The 27448-nt window shown below is 44.6% G+C and overlaps 1 protein-coding gene across 1 annotated transcript in view; it reads right to left on the bottom strand.

Moving 5' to 3' along the window:
* The window catches only part of LOC8033123 (GPI inositol-deacylase), a 50234-nt gene that overhangs the window by 18025 nt on the left and 4761 nt on the right, over nucleotides 1-27448 (bottom strand). Inside the window, exons 5-13 of the mRNA XM_029990037.4 lie at nucleotides 25782-25864; nucleotides 25483-25579; nucleotides 23385-23560; nucleotides 22690-22742; nucleotides 21590-21656; nucleotides 7739-7906; nucleotides 4598-4669; nucleotides 3288-3349; nucleotides 734-884 (exon numbers count right to left, since the gene is read on the bottom strand). Of these exons, the coding sequence (XP_029845897.2) occupies nucleotides 734-884; nucleotides 3288-3349; nucleotides 4598-4669; nucleotides 7739-7906; nucleotides 21590-21656; nucleotides 22690-22742; nucleotides 23385-23560; nucleotides 25483-25579; nucleotides 25782-25864 (929 nt within the window). The remainder of the gene's footprint in view (nucleotides 1-733; nucleotides 885-3287; nucleotides 3350-4597; nucleotides 4670-7738; nucleotides 7907-21589; nucleotides 21657-22689; nucleotides 22743-23384; nucleotides 23561-25482; nucleotides 25580-25781; nucleotides 25865-27448) is intronic.

Here is a 27448-nt window from a genome sequence, read left to right as displayed (position 1 = left end):
GGAGGAGGAGGTTAGAAGATTGAAGGAAGTTATCTAGAGAAAATTGAGCGAAGTAAAACTAACTGGCACAACTGGGGATGGGAGGAACGGAGTAAAGTTGTGAGTCCCTCCCGCGTGGCTCCATCCCAAAGCCTCAGGCCCGTCTCCCAGGGGGACGGGTGTTGGGATAACGCCAACTACGGTTTGACTAGACGAAAATTGCTGACTCCCTCGCTGGGGGGTGATGTTTTTTTAGTTTTTTTGCCCAATGCTCCAAAGGTCATCCTGGCGATATCCCACACTGCTTGGTGATAGTTTCGAAAGCGCAGAGACGAAACAAACTGATTTAGAAGGGCGAGGGGAGGAATCATACTTTTTGTTTTTTTTAGTTTCTACGCTAGGTGGCGCAAGCTACTGCCCGTTTATAAAGGCTGCAGCCGTTGGCTTCCGTCCGTCCATCCATTCATTGGGCACGAAGCGTGGAAATGGAACCGAGTCCTCGCCGAACCAAGACGCATTGTTCTCCATTCGAACAGAGCGGAGTTTGCGCCAAATGCCGACGCAGCTTTTGTGTACAACAGCCGCTCGGAGCGCGTGCCCAAACAATAACAGACTAGGATAGTTGGTGCTGCAGAGATACGGAGGGTTCCTCGAAATCTTGAGGTTTCAAACTATTTGTAGCAAAACTTGAGAAGAATAAAACAGAACAAAAAAACTGCACAATAAAACGGAAGAAAGAAAGCGGATGACAAACCCTCGACGAAGACGCCAAGGCTCGAATGAGCAGACACTTGACCCCCTTGGCCCTGAGGGAGGCCGAGGTCGTGTGGAAGACGCGGCGCTCCTCCCAAGATGTCTTGGCAGGTATCGTCTCACCCTCGTGCGACAGGCTTATTCCGGATAGGCTGCGAAAAAGAATGACTCGCCGTGAAACCTGGCGACGCGAGTGTCTTCTGTTGCACAGACTGTCTTTCCCGCCGTACTATAATAATAATTCTTTATTTTCTTCGTGCCCCAGAACAACCTCGCAGTTTTGATGTGGTAGCAGAGGATATAAAATTTAAGAGATACAATTCATACACTTTCACAGATGGTAGAAAATGAAAAAGGTCGAACTCATCGCGGGAAAGTCAAAAATAAATAGCACAAAGCAATCACACTAGAAAACGTTCATGCTCCTTAGAAAATTAAAGACAAAAAACAATTCATGCTAACATAAAATCCCACAAAAAAGAGAATGGTCTATATCAGTGGTTCTCAACCATTGATGTTTCACGGACCTCTTGTAGATCGGCAGATACGATGAAGGATCCCGTTCATGGTGAGCGGAAGGGAAAGGTATAGGTTAATTATGAAAGTGATTTAATAAATGTATGACTAAGGGCTAGTGTGAAGTAGACTTCTCTTATTGACACATACACGAGAAAACTTGCCTGAAAATTGGAACGTTTCTTGTCAATCTGAGTAAAGACAACTTCTATTGCCGGGCTTGACTGATGAGGCTGGGCTTCGCGGACCCCTAGAATGCCTTCGCGGACCCCAAAGGGGTCCGTGGACCTCTTTGGGGTCCGCGGATCAAGCTTCGCGGACCCCTAGAATGCCTTTGCGGACCCCAAAGGGGTCCGTGGACCTTCATTTCAGAACCACTGCTCTATGTGGAGTGCAAGTTCGTCTGCTTTTTCTGCGGTAATTGTGGTGATGGCAGAATGCCGAGCTCTGATTAGCTCTGATTGAACGGTAGTGGGTAGACCTCAAGGCAGCTTGCTTTGAGGTCTACCCACTATCCTTCAACCAGAACCAATTAGAGCTCGGCATTCTGTTGTCACAACACCACTGAAAAAAAAAAAAGCAGACCAACTTGCGCTCCACATATCATCAGAATGATCTTAAACATAGAGTTCACAAGCTAGTTTACGCTTGAAGGAGATCATTTCATCAAAAATGTCCAAGTATGGGGAGACTAAATTGTTAAATGACAGTTGCATGCGAATTAATGATAATATTTTTTCTTGAAGAAAAGGATAAAATAGAGAGTGGTGTCTACAAAAGTGAGCGGGTGTATGAAAACGTACAGAACTTATAAGGTCAGCATCAAAGTGACCATGAAGTACTTTGCATAGAAGGAGAATATCACGGGTGAGTCGGCAAGTGGAGAGATTTTGTCAATGGAGAATTTTGAGTAGGTAGACGTGGTCATAATAGCATCTGTTGAAATACCTACAGTATATATTATGAATAAAACGTTTTTGTACAGTCTCAATTCGTGACACTCAAAGGGGGTCACCAAGTTCCATGCTACACTACTGAACTCAAGTTTTGTTCGTATAAGGCAGGAAAATAGACGTACAATGCAAAAATAATTCCTAAAGTCAAATGGCATGCGAGAAAGTAAACCAAACATTCGTACAGAAGAGGCAACAATTTGTGTAACAGGACCAAAGAAAGAAAGCTTGGTGTCGAAATAGATTTCTAGGTCACAAATCATGGTGACACGTGTGATAGTAGCGGACCGAAGAATGCAAGGGTAAAATAAAATCTCACGTTTTCGTGACATAGTCAGTAGTTTTGTTTTGTCTGGATCAAGCATCAAAAAATTTGCCGTACACCACACGTAACAGTCACGACACACCGATCTCACCAAGCGTTTCCTGCGTGCGTGTCGCACTCTGGTTCGGCGAACCCACGGCAAGGTTGTTGCACGTGGCAAAACTATTGAGGTCTCCTCGGTGTGTCGCAGTGGCGCCGGCGTAGCAAAGCTGGCTGTCGAGATCGGTTCGGGAGTGTGACGAACATCAGATAACTAGTGTTCATTTAGTTTCAGCCGTTTTCACGTGTTAGCAGACAGCGATTGACAATGTTCCGAGGTAAGCACCTACGAAAATTAGCTGGCCATTATCCAAACTTCCCCTACGAAGAAAAACATGACGCTTGTGCTTGTTTACTACAATTCTCCCACGAAAACACCAACACTGTCCCAACAGCACGCAACAACCATAGAAACAAAGCTGGCATTCCGTCTTACAGCATTAAAACATTTTATGGCTCTTTTATATCCCACCACTTTGAATTGGAATCACTTCCCCACACCTGTGTCTGCAATTGCTGATATTAGCGGTTTTAGAAATGCCATGATTACCCCTTATTGTTGTAATGAGCTGCAAACAATTACTCGAGTTTTCTCAATACTGTCTCTTTATTGCGGCGAATATTTGATAATTTGCCCCCCTCAGTGATGGCCCTGGTCCTAAGGGTAACGAAATTAATAAATAAAGACCGGGTACCACCAGAAAAGTTGACGACCCACTTACCAAATGACTCTGCCATTTGTGTCTTGCGTAGCTGTACACCCAAAGATCCAATCTTGATTACTCTATTCTCGTAGCAGGGAAACAAAAAACGACAGCTGCCTAAGACGCTGGTACATCTTGGCACGACCAAACTAGGGTGATACTACAAGCCAGCCTCCAATACTCCATATTCATATGAGTAGTCGTGAGTCATGAGCAAATAGTGCAGTTTGAGGTCGAAGCGAATTTGCAGTAAATAGTGGTTTTGGTCAAATATTTTCAAATCGAATATTGAATAGGTTTTCCAAACATTTCACTACCATGCTCCATGTTTAAAGGAAACTTCAGCTGAACCCGTGAATGCTGTTCCTAACCTTTCACTGTCCACTTGTAAGTGCAGTTAATTTTAATGCAGCTATATTTACTAACATAGTTTGAGAGTCTGGCATAATCGTGGCAGGTCAGCCCCGTTGAGTGCGCTTCTTACTGAGCACCCGTGCACTGCAAGGAAGCAATATTGGCGATGCCCGCAAGCTCTGCAGGTATTGCTTTCCCGCGGTGCACAGGTGCTCGGTGAGAAGCACACTCAAAGGGGCTAACTCGCTGCGATCGACGCATCGGAGAGTATGAATTTCGCAGTTCTTCTTGAAGCGAATATTGAATAGCGTATTATTCAAAACTACTATTAGAAAATTTGAATATTCGCATTCGCACATATATGGAGCATCTGATGAACCACACCTGAATGAGAGGACAAGCTCTAGAGAGTAATGCGCTAAAAATAATAATCACTTGATGATTAAAATTATTATTGTTTGGCTGCATGAGTGGCACAATCATTATTCAGTAGGTGCACTCTGAAGCATGTTATGCCAGACATACAACAGACCATCATTTAGCCTTATGGCAGTGCGATGATAGAGTAGGATACTCCATACTGGAAAAAATGAAAAGCTTCATGAGGTGCAAAGGTTAAAACAAAACAGTATCAAAAAGTAGTAGTACTACAACAAAAATCAAAATACCTAAGGCCGTTCAAGAATGCAACCACGAAGTAGGGAAAATGTATTGAAGTAGAACACTTCAGGCATCACTAATATAATGGCAGTAACACTAATCACTAAAATAACAAGAACGACAGGGAGGTCTTTCAGTTGATAATGCATTGGCGTCACGCGAGAGTCGAGCGTGCACGTGTAGCCAAAGCACGATAGAAATCAAAGAGCGTATGCTGGAAGCCGAGAGGCTGAGAAAGACGCCCCGCCGTTCTCGTCCTGCGAGTGAATACAGTGGCACATAAAAAGGGTCGTAATAATTAATGGCAGACTTACGAGGCCCGTCTCAACCACGACAATGGACTCATTGTCGTAAAATGGCATGACCACAGACTGCACGGACAAAACCTGAAACAAAAAAGAACGGGAGAATGGGCGTTGCAAAATGTCCTGGAGCGCTAAAAAAGGCAGACTGGTTCTCGAGTCTCGTGGGCATCTAAAAGGATCGCCTGCCTTAAAGAGTAACTGCAAAGAAAAAAAAGTGTATTTTTAAACAGCCTAATTAGGACAGGCATGTCACAAAACAATTTTTCCGCCAAAAACAAAATCTTTTACAGCAATATTTATGGCGCGAGACTGATTTTAGTTTGTGGCTATTTCATCAGTTTTAAATCGCGCGCTACAAAGTTGGTATTTACACGTCACGTAGTGGCTTCTATAAACAAACTCATCTCTGTTATGTCATGGCGCAGTGGTGGCGCGTCGGACGCACTTCCGGTCCGGGGCTGTGGGCGGAAGTGCCCATCTGAGACGTGTATTCCTGCATTGTTTTGTAAGAAACCAGACAAAAACCTGCCTTCTCAACAAAATGCTGCGACTGGCGCTGTACCAAAAGGGTCGACAAAGGTTTGAAGGTTAGTTTTCAAGCGCTCGGTTCGTCCGAGAACGTGGATATGTGCTGTGAGAAGGGAAAACCAGACGCCGTCGGACCACGATTGTTTGGGCGGGAAGCACTTTGGGTTGAATTCACGGATAGTTGTGGTCATCAGACTTATTTGTTTTGTTCCAACATGGACGCCCGAAAACCGCCAAGTAGTGCGGACCACCTGCGGACTACGTTCAGTGCGTCCTCAAGTTCGAACGGCGGCCTGATTGTTCGAACTGTCGTCTGCTCTTTCAAACGTTTCTGCTTGTCGTCTGCTCTCTTAGACGACGCCGGCCCATAGACCAAACGTGGGCTCGGTACTTGCGATAAGAAGTGCAGGCCTCAAAAGACTTAAAGGGGCACTGACACATCAAAATCATATTTTTTTTTATTATCCGAAACGGTTGAAAACGATGCCGGGACATTACCCTCAAAATTTGAAATTTGGGAATTCAGTATTTGTGAAGTAAAAAAACAATTTCCAAATGCCGAATTCGAAGTTCCCGCGCGATCGGCGCCGGTGCCTTGACGTCAAAAATTCCGGAGACCTGAGAGTCCACTTCCCTGTCACCACTCCCTGCTGTTGCCATGGCGACCCAAAGCGAGGAGGATAGGAGCGAGCGCCGGCTAGCGCCGGCGTTGCGGCGGACCGGTTTTGAGCGGTGTCGCCTGTTTTCCGTTGGAGGATACAAATCCAGGAGACGGCACCACAACGAACTCCCGATTTTTGGTATTTCAAAAAGAAGGGCCGTAGTGCGTTCGCAATTGCGTTAAAAAACATGTTTTAGGATTGCCGTCATTAAATGTTATAAAGATGCCGCCTACAAAGCTTCTAAATTTCCTGATTTTTGACGTCACCGATCAAAAGAAGCGAGGAGGCGAGAGGCGGGAAAATCAAACGCCAAAAATAAAAAGGCGCGCGTGCGCGCGGGAAAATTTTTTTTCGCGATGTGGTTTTTTTTTTGCGTGTCTATGGCTGCAACTTGCATCGTTTTAGACAATAAAAATAAATACGACCTTTGGGGTGTCAGTGCCCCTTTAAGTTGGAAGGTTGGTAAGCAGGCTCGACGTGAACAGCAGATACAAGGAGATGTTGATCATTGTTACCAGTGGCCATCACCGACTCGTTATGCCTGATTCACTTGGTTAGATTCTGCTTGCGATTTTCAGTATCGACGTCGACTGTCTCAGCTACGGTTCACGCTTTTGCAATCTGAGCGACGTCGCTACTGAAAATTGCGAGCGAAATCTCATCATGTGAATCAGGCTTTAGCGTACATTCCGAAGCGTCCACGCGGAACGAATCGCCGCATGTCAGATTATTCACGCGAAGTTTTGTGGTGTAACGAGCCTCGTTAATTTCGCTGACGCCGCTCAAGTAGTCAGACATCGCTAGGAGGACGTAGAATCAACAATTCTAATGCAAAAAAGAGCGCGGGGACTCACACCGACGCCGACAACATCGCATTTCAATGGTTTGCTTATGGGCGATGGCGAGCTTCTTGCCCACACCCCCATCGCGCATGCGCGGCGCCAGTGGCGTCCGCTAGGGGTGCTCCGGGTGCTCCGGTTTGTTTGTAAACATGAGTTTGTGTATACGTCACAGAGTGACGTATAACAGCCACTCCGCGCGGGTGAAGGCTCCTCCCAATGCTGCTGCCGTTTCTTACGTTCCTGATAAGCATGCACACATTCTGCAGCCGTCTGCTTCATGGGAGCCACGGTCACAGGGGAAGAAAAGGGCGCCTGAACGGCACCACCTACTGAAGGTTCACTCCCATTTCAGACATACCGTGAGATGATGCAGCCCGACGGGAAAGGTTGCAAAGCAAGTGACTATGCCGTTGCATGCTGCACCAATGAGTTCGCTTTTACGAGCTGGCAACTATCGACCCTGGATAGCTCAGTCGGCAAAGCACTTGACTCACAATCTCTAAGTGGTGAGTTCAAGTCCTGCCAGAGGCTTGAACTCTTTTTACATGGTTCCCTGTGTGTGTAATGCTTTTCTCGGTTTTTCATTACAGCCGGCCGTCATAGAAAAATGTTACAGATCTCCATGAACATAGGCCGACAAAACACGTTTTGCATTAAGATAGGCTGGTTTACATGTCAAAAGCTTCACGAAGAGCTGTGAAACAGGGGCATAGAACAATCATGTCATTTGTGCCACAACTTAGGTCGTGCAACTATACGACGTGTATGCTACGTTGTGTGCCATGTCACATGGTTAAGTGACAGACAGTGCCTCATCGGTGGTATCACATGATCATGTCATGTGATTAGTTATGATGATTATGCCCTGTGACCACTATTTGCTTATTCTAGTAGAAAATATTATATATTGCCTTACACTGGCACCCCAGACTGCATAGTACTGACTTTATACAAAGGACCAAGCTGTCTACTTCTTAAAAGAGAAGTTGCCGAAGCTGGTGAATCATTTTTAACGGTAAATGAAGGCAATTTCAACTTTAAAATTAATCAATCAATGAAAGTTATACCTCAGTCACAAAAAGAAAAAAAAAAGGGGGTTAAATGTGACCACGACTAACCTTGTTCTTGCGAAACCTCCAAGACGCCTCAAGTTTCTCGGACCATTCGCCACCTTGGCCGAAGCGCACCAGTTCTGGCGGAGCGTGTTGTGGAAGTTGCTTGCCATACGGCTGACGGACGAAGTGGAAGCGCACCACTTCTCGGATCAGATCTGGATCCGTCGTTAGCTGTGGAGTTGCGGAAGAGTGTAGTGCAGATATTCTAATTGTAATTCGCTTCAAAATGGACTGCGATATTCATATTTTGGAAGTGTCGGTTCTGGTGGGTTAGTCCCGTTGAGTGTGCTTCTTGCCGAGCACTGGTACACTGCGGCGACGCAACACCTGTGGAGCTCGGTTTTGCGGGTTCTGCTTTTCTGCAGTGCACCGGTGCTCGGCAAGAAGCACACTCAATGGGGCAAGTCCACTTTTTTCTTTTTTACAGATATTGCAGGCCAATATTTTGGCCCACACAGGATTGGATGTTAAGGTTTACAGCACTTTTCCAAAATTTTATATCTCAGAAAGGATATTCGCACACAGTAAGATTTATAAAACTTCTAGGTGATCAGGTATAGCTGGGCATCTCTAGGTTTAATTCTATGTCAAATGTGTCATTCACTTGCTGTCCCAATGTAGGCATTGGACTTTTTGAAGCTACAATTCATAAATATGGTTGGATTAAAATGAATTTGGCTTAGAAACTGACATGTGGAAGCTAGGAAACGACCTCCTCGAGTTTATCTGCGCTTTTGTGAAAGCATGGTGCAGTAGTGATAGACATGGAGAAACTTTGATTATAAGATATTACGCCGAAATCACTATTCACATAGAACCATAAAAGAATGCTCAAGGCACGATGTCCTGCACACGGTACTTCGGTTGCATCAAGAGTTACGCAAAAAAAAAAATTAAAACTGGTTCACAGGCACACAACTTCTTTTTTTATTCTTTTAAAAAAATTTTACGACGAGAGAACAGATTGGTGCCATCTGTTGGGTAGCTGTGGAACGCTTTCAGTTTTTTGTCATTTCCTACTCCTTTCATGTGCCGTTCTTTCTTTCTTTGCGCTGAAAAACTTTCGACAATGTTATAAGCGACCCTGTCTCATAAACAGTATGCACACTCGATCTCGCGAATACCGCGAAATCCTCACTAGTGAAATGCAGTTCCAAGATCACCTCATAAATGGCGCCAGTGTGTGCTCTTGTCATAGGAGATCACGAGAGCTCGGTCCTAAACAGACGCAACTGTGTGAACGGGCGTTCCAAGGAGCAGTGCAATGACTCTACCATTGAAAAAATTTGCAGCTCGTAGGTAATATTTTTTATACAAGGTGTGGCTATTGAACAAGAAGAATCGTCTGATAAATAAGTTTAAAAAATGACACAATGCCAACATTGTCTCATTCTATGTACTCCCCTCATCTGTCCCTACACCATTCCATGAGAACCTCGCACTGCTGAAAGCAGTGCTGTAGGTCATCGAGTGATAAGCCCTTCACGAGCCCCCCAACCTTTTGCCTTCGCAGCATCAACAGAGTCAAACCTCGTTCCTTTTTAACCAAGACTTGATCTTGGGAAAGAGGATGAAGTTGGATGGGGCCAAGTCGGGCGAGTATGGCGATGCTTCAACACGGTGATGCCACGCAGAGCCAGGAGCGACATGACTGACAAGGTTTTGTGTGCCGGCACGTTGTCTCGACGAACGATCTGTGAATTGTTCCTCCACATCTCAGGTCACCTTCGATCTGTTAGTTTTTAAAATGAAAACTGGCACGAGCCCAAAGAACAGATTCTGTCATTCGTTTTACAGTAAAACCTCATTAAGGAGGGGCACTACCCAGGAAGGTCAACTTCTGAGCCTTCGGCGTAATACGAATGAAATTTACAGTATATACTGGCAGTTGTGAGGCAGAATGCAGTGCAAAGTTTCATCCGTGTACATGAATAGTAAAATAAATTATAGTTGTTTTTATCAGGAACACACCGACTTTGTTTAGGAAAACTATTGTTTGAAATATAATGTAATACCTAACGTTTTTCTTTACTAGATCTGCAGCAAAATGCCTGGAGAGTGCAACTGTGAAAATAAAATTTTCTAAAAGTAATTTATTTTATGCTAACATTGCAGTGAAAAATGAAATAAATTTTTTGCCTTTTATGTTGTCGACAAAATTTGAACCTTTTATAAAAGACATCTACAAAGTCAAAAAACAATTCCACAGTTGCATTGCCCATAAAATTCCAGTTAAGAAAAGCAATGAGTGAGTTTTTCCTTTTTCCCAAAGTGAAATTTATACCAAAAAGTGGAACAGAGAAAAATGTGTTCAAAGTGCTCCAACCCCTACCTTTCTTTAGCATGAATGGACCGAAAATAATTTATAAAGAATGAACTATGCAGTGTAAACTAATGAAACTTTCCGAGAATACTCTCTAGATGTTGGTGGATATAAATATAGCATTTTTCAAAATCAACTTTTTTAGCAGAAATTTCTTTTTCTGGGTAGTGTCCCCTCCTAAATCAACGCCCGCTAATTCGGAAATTCGGATAAGTTTAACTGCCGATCCGGTCCCGTCAAACATGTGTTTTAGTCAATCGCACCAAACACTTATTAATTCGGAGGCAGTTGGGCGCACTATGGTTAATTCCAATAAATTCGGCAGGTGGCACAAGCTACCGCCCGTTCCAAAGGGTATGACTGCTATCCATCTGAGATGGACATGTGGTTCTTCCGGTTTTAACCATTTCTTCCAGCTCTCCGTGTCTTTCTTATATATTCTAATATATTCCAGTATGAAAATTCTAAACAAGAACAAGAAAATTTCCTCGTCATCAAGAATACCAAAGACTAGAGGCAAGACCAAGCGGAACAATTACTAACTTAATACCAAAGGGAAAAAAAAACAAAAAACTAAACACAAATAAATATAAATGCCAGCATAATTTTTCCAAGTTCGTTCCAATGCCAAGGTTGAGCTGCCTTCCTGTTTTTCTTTTTAAATGGCTTTAAGAACTAAATAAACTTGTGGCCATTTACGGCCCTCATTTTTTCATTTTAAATTGGACTAAACCTGTTATACCGTCAGGTGGTGCAGGTCGAGAGAAACCGTTTATTTCCTTTATTTTTAACACTCACTTAGAAATTGAGTAATTGAGTTCTCCGTGTTTCCTGCCAGTTTTGGCTTTTGCTCTGGAAGGCCGTGCGTTCGGCGCACTGGTTTGCACGCTCCTGGCACGTCGTCGACATCGTCATCACGTGCAGCAACTGCAGCAACCTCCATGGCGGCGCTGCCAGCAAAGTGGCAGAAATACCAGGTCAAGGATTTAGCAACAAAAGTGGAAATATTGAGGGCCTTGAAAGACGGCGTCTCTCGGCAACAAATGATGGAAAGGTATGACAACAAGAGAAGCACTTTGGCCACGTACGTAAAAAATGAGGCCGAGATCCTACGGGCTTTCGAGAGCGAGAAGTTCAAGGCGAAAAGAAAGAGGTTGCGGAAGGCCCGAAACTAGAAGAGGCATTTGCTGCAGTGGGCCGTCAGTGCAGACATTCGCTCCTCAGCACGATCGACATTTTGCTGTAGGGTGATTTCAGATAAGATCGACCAAAGGATGGCTAGTCGACATTTTCAAATCAACTGATGTTTTTATATGTTATTGTCTAGTGTCTGGTATGAACGAATCCAAACTTAGTTTTGACTAGAAAAAATACTTGGGAACAGGAAAAATCGTAAGGCATGAGGTGGTGGACAGTTGCATTAACGGGCACTGATGGAGGGGGCCCGTTTGAGAGTGAATAACTAAAGCGATAACATTAGGAGAACTCTAATACGTTTTAGGCGCAAACTATAGGTATAGCTTGCTTGTAATATAAAGTAATCATATTTATTTAAAATTTATTTATTTTTCTAAAAATTGACAAACATGCCTGCTCGAACGACAAATGGCAAACTTTGGAGGTCTGTATCTCATGAAATAATTTAATCATTATGATATAATTTGCAGATATTATTCTACTAATATATAGCTAATATTTAAAAAATAACTAAGGTATCTGTGTGATACAATAGTTAGGATATATTTAGTCAAACATGGAAAAAAAATCAAACAAAGAAAAATTCCGATGCAAATAAAAAAAAAACACCACCCTCGATTTTTTTTTAAATTTAGGTAACCTGTTATACTCTATTTCGGCATTCATTTCCATTAAAAACATGTTGCATCATTTTTTTGAGAAAGAAGATACAACTCCCCAAAGTAGGGTCCTTTTTCAAAGCCTACACTTAGCAGTGTTTTATACAAGAACTGACTCTGAGTTCCAGTTTCATGAAACCAACACACATCTTTTATATATTTTTATTCAGATTAGGCCAATGATAACTAAAGAAATCGTTCACACACTTAAATTAAGGAGAAACTACTGTGTACAAAGAGGTATCATATTACGGACTAGTGATCCGAGAAAAGATCATGCAGCCATCGGCCACTAGGAACTTTGTTTACTTTATTCTCCTGCGACACTATATGCTATTCCCTCTTCCGCTCTACCTTCATCTCTCTCTCTCTCTCTCTCTCTCATATATATCCCTGATATATATCCAGAACAAAAACATGTTCAAGCATTCCCTTTCTGCGTGGTAGTGTTCTGTGGCTAGCAAAAATCATTTCCTCGCTAAGCTCACGATTATGGCAAAATAGTTGCCGGAAACCGCAGACGACACTCGTCGCTAGTTCTGGCAAAACGGCCGATACAATCTTTTTTTCGCATTTCCCCGCTCGCTGTCAAGGACAAGGGGGTTCGCTTCAACTAGCAAAACATGGCCGCCGACGCCTGTTTACTGAGCAGTCATGCCGGTCGCCATCTCACTCGCTGGCGTCACGGGCGCTAATATCAGGCACAAAGGGGCACACCAACCGGCAGCATTATCCCCAAATACTCGAGCCTCGCGTAAATACATAGAGTGTAAACGCTGTCGCCATGTTATCGTAGTAAGACCGCCCCCCCCCCCCCCCCCCCCCCCAACGGGGGACTGCAGTACGCGACGGCGTACTAACACAACGGCGACGATATCGACATCGCGGGCTCCGAATTTTCCCATAGTTCTACTCCACGGGCATTTCTCGAAACGCTTGATATTGTGTATGCCCGCCTGGAAGGATTTCAGGCGCGTAGTTAAGATAAGGCGGTTCTCCGCGGCAAAAGAAAGCAATTTCACAAAAGCTTAAAAGCGGCGGCGACGTGTGTGCGGTGAACGCTTGTAGTTTTGGTGTAGACAGGGTGTGTGTGTTCTCGTTGTTGACACCAGCCGGCGATAAGGCACTGCAGGCGGTAGCTCAGTACAGCAAGGGCTAATCCGAGTGACCATCAACGTAACCCCACCGCCAACCCCTCGCGAACCGGTCGCCGACATTGCTCAGGCTGTGTCATGAACCACGTGGTAGAAGCTCGGGTGCTTTCATATCAGCGCGTGGATGGACGACAGTGCGATTCCGGAAAGTCTTTTTCGAAGGCCGCTGACCACAATTTTTTGTCTGGAGACTTTCCCTCTTTCTTCCTTTGACGTGGATCAAGCTTTGCCGACAGCCTCAGTTGTGACCTCTCTTTTCAAATGTATGTTTGCAGTGAGTGAGCTCCTCAGCCTCGGACTTGTCACTTGTGCACCCAGTAGTTCTTTCACTTGGCAATTATATGCCATCAGTTGGGGTTTAATTTCTATTATTTATGTATACATTATGAAGACGTCCTGGAGCTCCGAACGAGTGTTTTGTGCAGATTACTTTTGCAAACACAAAAAGACTATACCAAAGCAGCGGAATTTTCGAAGTGTTGGCGAGTTGGACCTAAACTCGTTGAAGCAAATTCTTCCGCCTGACTGTTCCAACAAAGTAAGTATGACGGACTACCTGTGCTACCATTGCTTCATGCACATCACTAAGGAGATCTCGATGCGAAGCTCAGAGCAGTGCCCTGACATATTTGTGCCAGCTGAAGAAGCAATTGAAGATCTAAATCGCAGCATACTACCTACAGATGTGTCGCCGCTGAGACAACCAAGCGTCGTAAGAAGTCGGGACAGGCCTGCCTATGTCAAGAGAAAGCAGACAGAACTGGAGCAGGTTGCTGTCAAGAATATACGCTCAAGGCTACGTATTGCGTACGACAGGGACGCACCATCGGGGTCGTCCGAACCAACATGCTCCACATGCACTGAGTGGGTGGACAACTTTCGGCAGGCCTTTGCAATCCGCCACCTCTCTCCGGGAACGTTGTCAACTGTTTACACTCCTGCCGTCAACACTGACGAAGAATGAGGTTCAAAAGATGATTCCACAGGCCTCAATGTACCTCATCAGTAAATCCCGAAAACTCAAGGAAAAGCATGGCGTGTGGTATGAGCCGGATCCTTACACGAGGTGCAAGGTGAGCCCTGAGAACCTGTCTGCTGCCCTAGAGTACTTCACGAAAGACGAGCTACAATGTTCGCGCCAAAGTCCCAACCAGAAGGACGTCATCTCTGTCATGCTCAACGGAGAGAAAACGTTTGTGCCAAAGCGCTTCATGACACGCTCAATACGAGAGGCCTTCCGTATATACAAAGACAAGCATCCCGATTCCGGCGTTGGGCTAACGAAATTTTATTCGTTGCGCCCTAGATGGGTCCAATGTATTCCACACCAGGAAGTGTGCGTTTGTGTGCGCTGCACCAATTATTATCTTTGTATTGCCGCTCTAGAGAACGTTACAGGCTCAACATTCAACACTGGTGAAATGAACTCGGCATTTCTGTGCGACCCAGCAACAGAACTGTGCCTTCAAGGAGACTGTGATCACTGCCCAAAAGGCCAGTTTCTTACACTCCAGGAACTTGATATCCCGGAGGATGAAGAGATTGTGCTTGCAACATGGGAGTCCGGCGACCTTGTGAAAAAAACTTTGGAACCTGAGACTTTCCTAAAAGTCATCCAAGTGACGGTTGGAAGTTGGGTACTTCACAACCATATCCGGCAAACGCAAGGTAAAGCGATCTACGATGAAAAACAGTGCATGCAACGCGGGAGCATTGTCTTTCATTTTGACTTTGCTGAAAACTGGACCATCGTGCTTCCTGACGAAGTGCAAGCATATCACTGGAAAAAAAAAAAAGTTTCGATATTTACGTGTGTAGTGACGACAAGAAAATCTACAAACAGCTTTGCCATCATCAGTGAGGACCTGTGTCACGACGCCGATCACGCTTGCTTGGCTCTAGAAAAAGTGAAGGAGTGGGTTGAAGACAATGTTGCGGTATACTCGTACGTGACGTACGTAAGTGACGGCGCCGCCAGTCATTTCAAGAATCGCTACCAGCTTCACCAATTTGCAAAGGACAATTGCCCACAAGCCCAGTGGTTATTTTCTGCATCTGGACATGGGAAAAATGCATGTGACGGAGTTGGCGGACTCGTGAAGCACCAGGCCACGCTGAACAACCTGAGAGAACGTTCAGTAAGCGCAATTCAGACGGCCAGGACAATGGTGAGCGTTCTATCAAAGAAACTGAAAGGCGTGCATCTTGTATATCTGGACGAAAATGAGATTGTTCGGTATCGTGAACAAAAAAAAGAAGAGTGGCTGACGGTGCGCACCTTCCCTGGCATTCAGTCTTGGCACGCGTGGCGGCTCAGCAAGTCATCAACAGAAGGGACCTGTGACGTATATGTAGCACGGACAGTCGGATCTGCTTGGAAGCAACTTTATTAAATGGGTACAGCGAGGAAAACCTTAGCGTAAAGTGCCGAATTTGATTTCCCAAGGACTGCTCATTTTGAATGCAGGGACATCTTATTTATCACATTTTTCTTAACGGGGTATTTAACCTACTGTTTTTGTTGGTGGTTACTAATAATTTTTATCTGATCACTATAAAAAAAATCCCAAAATGTTATCCTCGAGCAGGATAAAATATATCGGCTTGCCACGATTCATTCATACACCGAGAGCATCGAAGCTGCTCCAGTTAGGCACTATGGCATCCGTCACCTGAAATTGTTTGTAATCGTAAATACACAGCCAACCTAAATATCTTACTATTATATCTTTGTTTTTGTGTGAGGAAGTAAAGTTATTTATTTTACTCTAGATGTAAAATATACCGGAGTGTACAACTTGACACTGCATCGTCTTTTCTCAAATCATTAGTCTCTAATATGATACCACTTTGTACGCTTATGTAAAATGCTGTATATAGTTTCTCCTCCCTTTTACTGTGTGACCGATCACTCTTTTTATCAATGACCTCATCTGAATAAATGTATAGAAAAGATTTGTGCAAGTTTCATGAAACTGGAACTCAGAGTCACTTCTTGTATAGGACACTGCTAAGTGTAGGCTTTGAAAAAGGACCCTACTTTGGGGAGTTGTTTCTTCTTTCACAGTGCAATGATGCAACATGTTTTTAATAGAAATGAATGCCGAAATAGAGTATAACAGGGTACCCAAATTTTAAAAAAATCGAAGGTGGTGTTTTTTTTTTTTATTCGCATTGGAATTTTTCTTTGTTTGATTTTTTTCCCATGTTTGCCTAAATATATTGTAACTATTGTGTCACTCAGATACCTTATTTATTTTTTCAATAATAGCCATATATTAGTAAAATAATGTCTGCAAGTTATGTAATAATGATTAAATTATTTCATGAGATACAGATTTCCAAAGTTTGCCATTTGTCGTTCGAGCAGGCATGTTTGGTAATTTTTAGAAAACTAAATAAATTTTTAATAAATATTATTACTTTATATTACAAGCAAGTTGTACCCATAGTTTGTTTGTAAAAAGTTTTAAAATTCTCCTAATTTTATTGTTTTAATTATTCACTTTCAAACTTGCCCCCTCCATCAGTGCGCGTTATTGCAACTGTCCACCTCTCCCTGCCTTACGATTTTTCTTGTCTCCAAATTTTGTTTCTGGTCAAAACTAAGTGTGGATTCGTTTATACCAGACACTAGACAATGTCATATAAAAACATCAGTTGATTTAAAAATGTCGACCAGCCACCCTTTGGTCGATCTTATCTGAAATCACCCTGTATCTGTACGTTTTGCTGCACGTATCCGTGCTGTACCCGCTGAGATTATTGCACATTGTTTTAAGCACAATGACTCCCGAAGTCTGCCAGGCGGCGGAGACCCCAGATGTCGCTGAAGACGAAGTCTCCTTCCTGTCCCAGTGCAACTTGCTGACTGCCTTGTGATTGATGACGGTGCTGTTGTGGCCAGTCAGCCGAGTGACGATGAGAACATCAGGGCTGCCCTGTGTGACGACAGACATGCTTCGGACGAATGTGAAGACTGTCTGTGTGAGTAGCCGCCACCCCGTCCCATCACATTGTGAGAGAAACCAAGGAAGCTCTCGTTGTGCTCGAGGAATTTTGCTACGCCTCTGACAGTGTGAGTGCGGCAGAGCACCTGACTGCGCTAGGAGAGGTTGTAGTCGCCGCCCAAATGTCGTCCAGAAAGCAAGCGGCAATAACAGATTTCTTCTCAAAATAAAAGTATGTCAGAGGGAAACCTTTCCGTGCAGTTTTCTTTGCCCATTCAATATTTCGACCTTCGTATAATTCTGACATTTTTGCCGGTCCCGTGAGATCCGAATTATTGAGGTTTTACTGTATTGGCGACCCCGGTGAAATCGACGGCACCTAGCAGCTGGAGCAGAAAGTCGTGGCAGCAGATTCGTTCGCCAGCCTTTTCAAGCGAATCGGATATTCACAGCACCTGGTGGTCTAAATACAAAGCCCCGTGAAAGTAGTTTTGAAAAACACACAATGAAAATCGTGAATAGGTGACACGGACTAATTCCCGCAGTTAACTGGTCAAAGTCCGAAAATCATTGCATAGCCCCTTTATTGGTATTTTTGACGAAGGTAAATGTGAGAGCCTGGTGTGGATTATGCTTTTAAACTATACACAGGACATTTTGCTAATGGCTTATAATAATTTCCAATACAAGGGGAAGTAAAGAAATGATTAGTCTTGTGCGAATAGTGGAATTTGAGTTCGAAGCGAATTCAAAGGGAATAGTGGTTTTGCCCGAATATTTTCGATTAGAATATTGAATAGTTTTTCCACGCCTTTCACTACCATTGCATAATACAGTAAAACCTCGTTATAACAAAGTTGAGGGAGTGGTCGTAATTATTTTGTTATAACCATTAGTTTGTTATAGCCAATGTCCATTTCTTCACTATTAGCAAGCAAGGGGAATTACGATTGCTTTGTTATGTCCATTAGTTTGTTATATCCCATTTTGTTATAACGAGGTTTTACTGTACTTAGACGAAAACCCAGCTAAACTTGTGAAGGTTGTTCCGCTTGTTTATTTACAAACTAAGTTTAATCTATCTATATTTATGAACTGTTACCTCAGAAGGTCTGGTGTCTTGGGATGACAAGTAAACAACAGATTTGACATAAAATGAATCCTGTAGAGATGGCCAACTATACCCAAAGGAGTGAATTTACAAATCTTGCCATATAAAATAATCTTTCTTTCATCTCGAGTTGAAAAAAAAAAATTAATCATGCATGATGAACACAGGTTGTAAGGGCATCTCTGCCTAACATAGTATACTTTTGCATAACAGTTTAATTTTGAAACTTTTACTACAATGTAGATATACATGTTCACAAACTTTCATTTATTTTGGAATACAGTCGGCACAGGTGCGCCATCCCGCTTTGAATGTATGCTTCACTTCCAAGCACGCAATTACGATATTCATACTTTTCAAAGTGTTTATCGCGGCGGATTACCCCATTGAGTGCGCTTCTTACCAAGCAACAGTGCGCTGCGGAGAAGCAACACCCGCAGAGCTCGCTTCCGCGGGTATTTCTTCTCCGCAGCGCATCGGTGCGTGGTGAGAAGTGCACTCAACAGGGCTAACCCACCGCGATCAGCACTTCGAAAAACGCGTATAGTGCAGTTCTTCTCGAAGCGAATATCGAATAATGTATTATTCGGGACTACTATTCGAAATTTCAAATATTCGCACAACCCTAGAAATGATTAACTCGGGGTTACACTGTCGAAAGTGGTGGATGTCAGGTTACAAGTGTAATGTGATAATTAGAAAACAAAGTACCCAAAATTTACTAACTAAATTTCTAAGCATATTCACCTGAGCTTGCACATTTCTATTAGATTTGTTTCTCGCCGTCAAAATGTGCCCTAGCTGTCGCAAGAATACAGATAGCCAAATCCTGCTCCGGCGCTAATCTCTGGCATATTAAAGGGGTACGGAAACAAAAATTTAAATATTCAAATTTCGTTCGGAAATGAGTGAAGCGTGACGGATAATAACCGTAAATGATATTCGCACGTTTTTATTTTGAACAACTGGCTATATTTTTTGTTCCAAACGGTGCACTCGAGCAAGCGCTCGAAGAGAAATGAACAGAGAGCGCGATGCGTCATGGGATATCCGGCGCAAACAAAAACAGAAAGAAAAGATTCCCCGCATTCGTGACGTAGCAAGCCTGGCGTGGTTATGAGCTTTGCCGTTGGTGGCGTTGTCAGCGTTGTGGTGGTGTCAATAGCGTCAGCGCGTTACAACCGAGCTGTTTGAAGTACTCATGGGGTGACGAGCGCGTGGCTGGCCCCCAAGGAGCACATAGCTTCCTGAACACTGTCAGCTTAGGGCTGAATGAGGTGGGGAAAGCAACTTTTCTTCGAGTTTTGAGCGACAGGCTAATTTTCTAGGGGGAGAATGGCTGTTTCCGGTTGCACACGAACGAGGGTCCGAGAAAGAGGGGAGTCCTTCCTTTCCGTCTTCTTGGACCGTTTTGTACAATGTGCGATTTGTGAGTTAAGCTAGGAGGAAAGCTAAGAAGGAAAATGTTGAAATTCCATAGGGCGGCGCTGCTCCGAAGGTATCTGCTACGTCATGACTACGTAGCAAGTTCCCCAACATTGCTAGATTACCTCCCAAATAGGCTCCGCATGCATCCAACAGGTGCACATTGAAAGATTGTTTATTTAGCTTTAAAATTAGTTTTCTTGTGCCTTTCAACGGAAGACTGGTGTTTTTGAGGTTAGGGTGCAACATGCGACACATTCAAGCTAGAAAATGAGCGCTGGAATATCATTTCCTTACCCCTTTAAAGCACTGTGGAGACTCCAGTCTCACCCCCAGCCTCCGCAACGGAAATCATTACGAGGCCATCTGACCATGTCTCGTTACTCAAGGGCCATGGGATCACAAAACATCTGTGTCACATTCTGATATATCCTCAATATTTTTTTTTCCTTGGTTTTGCTATGGTAGACTTTAGACAGCGCTAGTTTCGCCAATGAAAAGTGTGGAGTGAGGACATCCATAGTAAACCCAAAACAAAGGTATACCGTAAAATACCGAGCAAGCGCCCACTCAAAATTATGGGATAATCGCGGAAAACTCGGGGATGGGCGCTTGTTAGGTCCGAGAGAAAAACGCAGAAGGATAGCATAGTCGGGTGGGCCCTTGCTCGACCCGACCGCCGAATTCAAAATGGCGGCCATTTGATGATAAGGCATCATCAACCTCTTTACTGAAGACTGGCGCCCCGTCACACAGCTTGCGTTTCAGCCGTGATTCTGTTGCAGGAGCAATTCGTATTTTGAGTCCCACTCGCACACTCTTTTACGGTCAATCTTGAATTCACGCGATGTACAGCTTACATTCTTTCCGTGGCGCCTATGCCGTCCAACAACTTCGACTTTCCTAGCGACCGTATACGAGTGCATCGTCCAAACAAGCGAACCGAGCGAACGCAAGCAATGCAGCGCGATGAACACGGAACTAACCGAACCACCGAACAACAAGCAAAAGCGGAGGGGCAGAGGCACACGGGCACACGGCATGTGTGCAGCACACGCGCTAAGCTCTGTGCGGCTTTCCATCCGCTAGATCCTCCTTTCCAACGTAGTGTATCTTCACTGCTTCACCCTTGCCACCGTGCCCTTGCCTCTCTTCCTTTGTACACCAGCTCGCCTGTATCTTTTGTTATTTCTGCCATTTTACCTCGATTCCCGCGGCGCCGGAGTGTTGCCGTGTTGCGCCAGAGCCCTTCGCCCGATTCCCGGCGCCCTTCGCCCCCTTCGCCCGCGCTTTCGTGACTCATAACTAGTACCGGTCGCTTCAACTTCAGGAGATAACGGCTGTCCGCGACGACTGGGCGCTTGCCATGTTCTTCGCATATTTTTTTTAAATTTGCCTAAAATGGGGGGAGGGCGGTTGATGTGTCCTCTGTTTGTTTTAGAAATCGTTCGAAAATAGGGGGTGGGCCCTTAATGTGACATGGGCCCATGCTCGGTATTTTACGGTAATCACTATCTTCACTGGAATAAGAATTCAGTTTTCTGAATTCTGATGGCACCACTAGATATTTTGACAGCAGGAAACAAATCTCTAATTGAAATATGGCATCAAAGGTGAATATTTAAAAAGTTAATAGATTTGTTTGTTTGCTAAGGATCACTTTGCACTCATTATTTGATGTCCGCCATGGTCAGTAATGTTTATCCGAAGGAATAACTCCAATACATTGAGTGTCCCTTTTTTTTCTTTATTCCCGGTCGTTGGTGAAACACCTTGACATTACGTTGGTGAAAAATCCTTGACATTACTTGACTGGGTAATGTCACGGTGACATGACCGCTGACTGCCTCCGATGAGATTGCACGGTAGTAGTGATCAATCGAGGGTGTCTCAGCGCTCTGATCCAATGTATTAGCCGGTACCGGTAACCGGTAAGGAGTACCAGCTAGAGAGATGCAGAACGCGGTACCAGGGAAATGCACCACTGCACTAACAAGGGAACACGTGAAATAAGTGACAGAATAACATAACTTACCCTGTTTTGCCCCTTGACAACCAAATCGTAGAGTGCCCGCGCAGTCACAACCACGAGCTGTTGACACCTGCAATTGTTTCGAGACGATGTTAGTCCTAAATTGCTGAATTCGTGGAGCAATTTTTAGTTATGTTTCCCCCCAAAGCTGCACGTTTAGAGGCGATAGCCGTGGTTAGTTGTGTTTCGCGGCAGATCTGGTGCACATACAGCGTAGCGTGGCCCACTAAATTTAGCGTGAGAGGGGATTTATAAATCCCCTTCTATGCGCAAATAAAGCAAGCATCAATGATGAATGCGGGCTGTCAAGACATCCGTATACTAACATATACTCTTGTATAATCGTGGCAGGTTAGCTCTGTTGAGTGCACATCTCATTGAGCACCTGCACACTGCGAGGAACCAATACCCCCGTGGGTGTTGCTTCCACGCAGTGCACCGGTGCTCACTGAGAAGCACACTCGACGGGACTAACCCACCGCGACCAACACTTCGAAAAGTATGAATATTGCAGTTCACCTCAAAGCGAATACCGAATTATTCGAAACTACCATTCGAAAATTTGAATATTCGTACAACACTACAGGAAACAGTTCCCAACAAATGTAGCAGGAAAGTGTAACGTTACACAACATTGCGGTGTCGCTATGCACCATGTAGTGCGACGTCAAAATTTGCCTGCTGAATTTAGCAGGAAAATTGTGAAGTCGCATGACAATGTGACCCTTGTACTTTTACCAAGTTTCAAATAAAGGTGGAGACCAATTCTGTGCGGTCTATGCGCAGCAAGGTGTCAGTGCCTCGGCCGTCGTCTCGGTTCATCTGCACAACACAGCAGGGGTACCGGTAATTTTTGTTTCCCCTCGACTCATCCCACCAAGTTTGTGTTTTGTGTGTTCTGCACTGCAATTCTGATTAACCTCAGTAAACTTCCACAATCATTGTCTCGTTCATATTCTCGTCGTCCCAAAAGCTTGTAATGTCTTTGTACCTGAGCGAACCCCAATCACGTGACTGGGAAAGCTATCCTGCGACGGGACGGGCCAGTAATTGTTAGAATTTTGCAACGGTCCAACGAGAACGAAACGGTACTCCAAGCTTACCACACAATGGAGAGGTGATCTGTGGATGCCCAAACAGCTGGCACTGCGGTGCTCTGCACAAAAGTTGCACCAACGTGTCTTGGGTGAATTAGAGTAACCGTATATGCTCTGCTTGCAGAGCAGAGTATCGCAACGGTCCTAAACTTATTAAAGTATCAGGGGAGAAGCAAACTTCACTCTTGCGCGAGAGGCGATGAATTCACCGCATGTGCGCCCCATCGCGCGCCTCCCAAATCCCTCAGAAGCGTGAGCACGCAGGGGCTTGGTTGTTGTGTTGTCTGCTTGCTCGCGGCTGCCTTGAAACCAGGGTCGCATTATAAAAATAATGCAGTTACACATATCTAAGTGATATGCACAATGCTAAAAGGTTAGAGGAGCTTCCTGCTCCTCATACTCCAATGCAAGACCAACATTTCGCGAGCGCAAGGCGAAACATGCGTCCTGTGCCAAACTCTGCACTCCGCGAAGTGGCTTCCCCTCGCGAAACGCCGAGTGCTGTAGTCAAATTTGGCGCACGTGACCGATTCTCCGCCAACGATGAGATTGCAGTGAAAGGAGCGGGAAGGTGGTACTCTGGCTTTGCCATTAAGTTACCCTAAGGCGGGAATCACATGAGGGCACGGTTTTACCGGGCCAGAAAATGGGCAACCTCTGATCTCACGCAACTTGGGGACTGCCGTCACGTGTCCACGTACCGTAGCGCTCACGTCTCCTTCGTGAGCGGGGAGCGTGGTGAGCTCGGTGCGCACCAGAACGTCCCGGTCTCCTCCGCCGATCGAGACGACGGTGAGGTCCGTGAATTTGCCACGATCACGCGACCAAGTCTCGTGGAGCCGCCCGTAGAAGCTCTGGAGGTGACTGTCCAACATGGCTACATAGAAAAGAAAGAATGCGCAGGCGATAGTTTTACTATTAGAAAATGTAGTACTACGCCTGAAAACGTTTGGTAATCGGGCAAGAGGAGTAATTGGGTCCTCGTAGTAAAAAAATATAGTGGTCCACCTGAAAATGTTCAGTGATTGGGTGAAAGAAGCGAGTGGGTCCACCGTTACAAAATGTAGTACAGTATAGACCACTTACAACGTAACCGCTTACAGTGCAGGACCGGGTATAACGCGGCTCTTTTAAACCACCGGTTCGCCTCTTATAGAACTCCATGTAATTACATACCGCTTAAAATGCAGGCGCGTAAAGGAAATACCGGTTATAGTGCGGTTTATGAAACAGCCCGACGACTGCGCCGCAGTGAGCACGCTTCCCTGTGCGACACTAGATAATGGCGCGAGCCGCAAGCGGCACTCGCAAGGCAAGGAGGTTGCTCGAAGAAGCGGGGAGAAGCGAAGAGAGAGGCTTCAGTTGCCATAGCAACGGAGGGACGCACGCACGTGTCGTTCATGTGCGTGCGTCAGGCCGCTGCGTTGGAAAATGATCTCTATGGTTGGAAACAACCACAACGACAGACCAATCGCAGGTCGAGGAGAAGTGTTCGAGCGCGTTGCATGCTGGTCGCGGGCCAGCTTCTATCCGCAAACATGGCGTCGGTGGAGATCGTCGACGTATGTGGTGAAAGCTCATCGTTCCAAGTAAAAGCGCTATCCTTGACTGTGAATTTTTGTTGTGTGTCGCTATGATAACCCAGCACGTACTAGAAGGGAAGATCCACCTACTCGTGCGGCGATGTCGTGGCGGCGCTCTCAAGACAGCAGAAACGCCCGTGTCGTCGTGTTGTTTACTTCGACTACAGTGGTGCTTTCTAAGCATTTGTGTTTTCGAACATCGCCCGGATTTCTTATTGAGAGCATTTCATGCTTGTGCTCAAGTTGAAGGTATTACTGGCGCGTACAGTATAAGGGATGCGAATTTTCACGCGTTTTCATCACCGGAGTAAAGTGATTAGGGTTAGCAATCCTAAACGCTTGCAACGTCCGTCCGCAACCCGCGACGCCGTTAAAAGGCTGCGCCAGGCAAAAGTCACTAATTTCTTTCAAAATGTGTGACACACTTGAGAGAGAAGTGTACTAGTCTGGTGAAATAAAGACATGTATTTTGGCCTGAAAAATTGATGTTTTGGTTATAGCGTGGTACCGCTTATAGTGCGGATTTTCGCGACTCCCGCGACATACGTTATATGCGGTCTGCACTGTAGTACACGTGGAAATGTTCAGTGATTGGGTCCACCATTAGAAAATGTGGTAGTATACCTGAAAATGTTGTGTTTGGGTGAAAAAATGATTGGGTCCATAATAAAAAATGTACATGTGGAAACATTGATTGGGCAAAAAAGCGATTGGGATCCCATTAAAAAACACAATACACCTTGTTGAAATTAACCTGAGACTGGGGTAGAGAAGAAACATCAAAACATAGAAGGGACAGAAAATAGACAGGACGACGTCTCAAACTCAGCTAACTCGTTTATTTAGTCCACCTCCTTATATAGCCTCACTCCCAAGGTCATCTCCGCCAACACAAAAGGACTGTGGCGCTTGAACTGTATAGATTTCGTCCTATTGTGTTGGTGGAGATGACCTTGAGAGTGAGATTGTATAAGGAGGTGGACTAAATAAACGAGTTAGCTGAGTTTGAGACGTCGTCCTGTCTATTTTCTGTCCCTTCTACGTTTTGATGTTTCTTCTCTACCCCAGCCTCAGGTTAATTTCAACATGGTTAATATTCACCAGCTCGCCTGCACCCCTACAATTTTTTCTACAATACACCTGGAAATGTTCAGTGACTGGGTGACACGGTGATAGGGTGAGTAGGAAAATGTGAGCGATAAAGACAGCACCTCACCTGCAGTCCTGTGAGGTGTGGCGTAGGTGAAGATGAGAGAAACGCTTGCCACGTCAAACTGGGGCAGCGTGAACAATGCCCTGGCAACCACGCCTCCCTAAATAAGCCAATCAATCAGCCAATCAATACATAATTGCTGAACATCAACCGAGCGCAAGACGGCAAAACAAGAAACCAACAAACATGTCTATCATTGAGCATGTCCTACAATCGATTCAGCAATCAATTAATAAGAGAAATGGTCAACAGGGTCCCAAAAGGACTAAAGAAATAACAAAAACAAAAGGAGATAAACCAACCATTGAATGACCCAGAATCACGAGGCTGGCATTTGTTGAACGATAGAGGTGCCTTATCTTTTTGACGCATTCGTGAAGAAAATCTGCAAGGAGAGGGGTGTTAAAAGGATGCTGAACTCCCAAAAAAGCCTTTTGTTAAATGCTCAATTTTTATGACATAACACAAAATGAGCTTTCCACATCGTAAAAGAGTTTTTTTTGCACAATATACATCACGAGACATACTTTGAGTTGGGAGCGATTCTGAAATTTCGCTAGTTCGACCCGAAATAGAAACATACGTTGCAATTCTGAAAAAATGAATCTCATGGCCTATAAATGTTGTGCTAAAAACTTTCTTTTGCGGGATCTCTTTTTTTGTTGGTTCCTGCGAGCTCGACTGTTGCCACCTTGGGACCATTTTGACGCACGGGCGATAGAGGACGCCAAAGACGCCAGTTTCGGGAGACGCGTATCGGGCATCATACTAAGAGAATCCCCTTCCCTGCAGAAAATCGGGGTCGCGCGTCAGCCTGTTAGCAATGTGTTGTAGTTGAAAGCTACTGCGTGGATCATACTTTGGTTTCATGGTCCCCCTGAAAAGATGCCTCTTCCAGTTCTGCAATGATCTCCCTGAAAATGCTGTCACTCTTGCAGATCCACTATCATTGGAACAAAGTTGTGAGGAGCTTTTATTGTGAACTTGACAATATTAATCCCTGGAGAAGTGGGACAAAGGGGACACAGGACAAACACAAATCTCCAAACACAGCTAGGTGACTGGTGCGCGACCACGAAAAATCCGCCTGGTCTTGGTATCGAACCAGGGACCTCTCCCTTTGCTGTGCAGTGCTCTGCCAACTGAGCTAACCAGGAGTTGGATTTTTTTCGGTCGTGCACCAGTCACCTAGGGATTTGTGTTTGTCCTTTGTCCCGTTTGTTCCCCTTCTCCAGGGATTATTATTGTCATTCTTGTCCACCTCGCTTGCACCTTTGCACTATTGCATTATAATCATAACCTTAAAACGCAGGCTGTTCATCCTTGGTGTTGGACTGGTGGCAGCTGATAAAATCTCTTTGCTCTACTGACGTCTAACTCCTGGTTACCTCAGATGGTAGAGTGCTTCATCAGAAATGGAAAGGTCCTGGGTTCGATACCAGGACCAGGTGGATTTTTTCGCCTGGTCCTGGTCCACAGTCACCTAGCTGTGTTAGGAGATTTGTGTTTGTCCTTTGTCCCCTTTGTTCCCCTTCTCCAGGGATTATTATTGTCATTCTTGTCCAGCTAGCTTGCACCTCTGCATTTTTGCAGTATAATCAATTGTTTACTTTTTTTTCTTTTTTGCAACAACATTTCTTGTATTTTGAATGTTGTTTCTTTGTGCTTTCTGGTACTAAAAGAGTAGTATCTATTTATCCTGAGAGTTTTGCATTTTGTCTAATTTATTGTTGCTATACCTCAAGTATTAACAGTCCCGTTATTACCATTCTTGTGTATATGTGCATGTAAAGCTCGACATTTATCACTATACTCGTTTACACCTCAAGAAAAAAGTTTTGCACGTTTTTCTTACGCCGCACAAGGTTGTTCATACAAGACTTGGCTGTTGGAGGAAGAAGTGATGCTTTTGACATCTGAAGCGTGCACGTCTTGATAAGGTAACATATTTCTAGTCTAAAACACACTT

Source organism: Ixodes scapularis, unplaced genomic scaffold, assembly GCF_016920785.2.
Source record: "Ixodes scapularis isolate PalLabHiFi unplaced genomic scaffold, ASM1692078v2 PGA_scaffold6__148_contigs__length_123643588, whole genome shotgun sequence".
Taxonomy (NCBI): domain Eukaryota; kingdom Metazoa; phylum Arthropoda; class Arachnida; order Ixodida; family Ixodidae; genus Ixodes; species Ixodes scapularis.
Note: the sequence above shows the minus strand (reverse complement) of the source record. Positions and strands in the feature narration are given on the sequence as shown.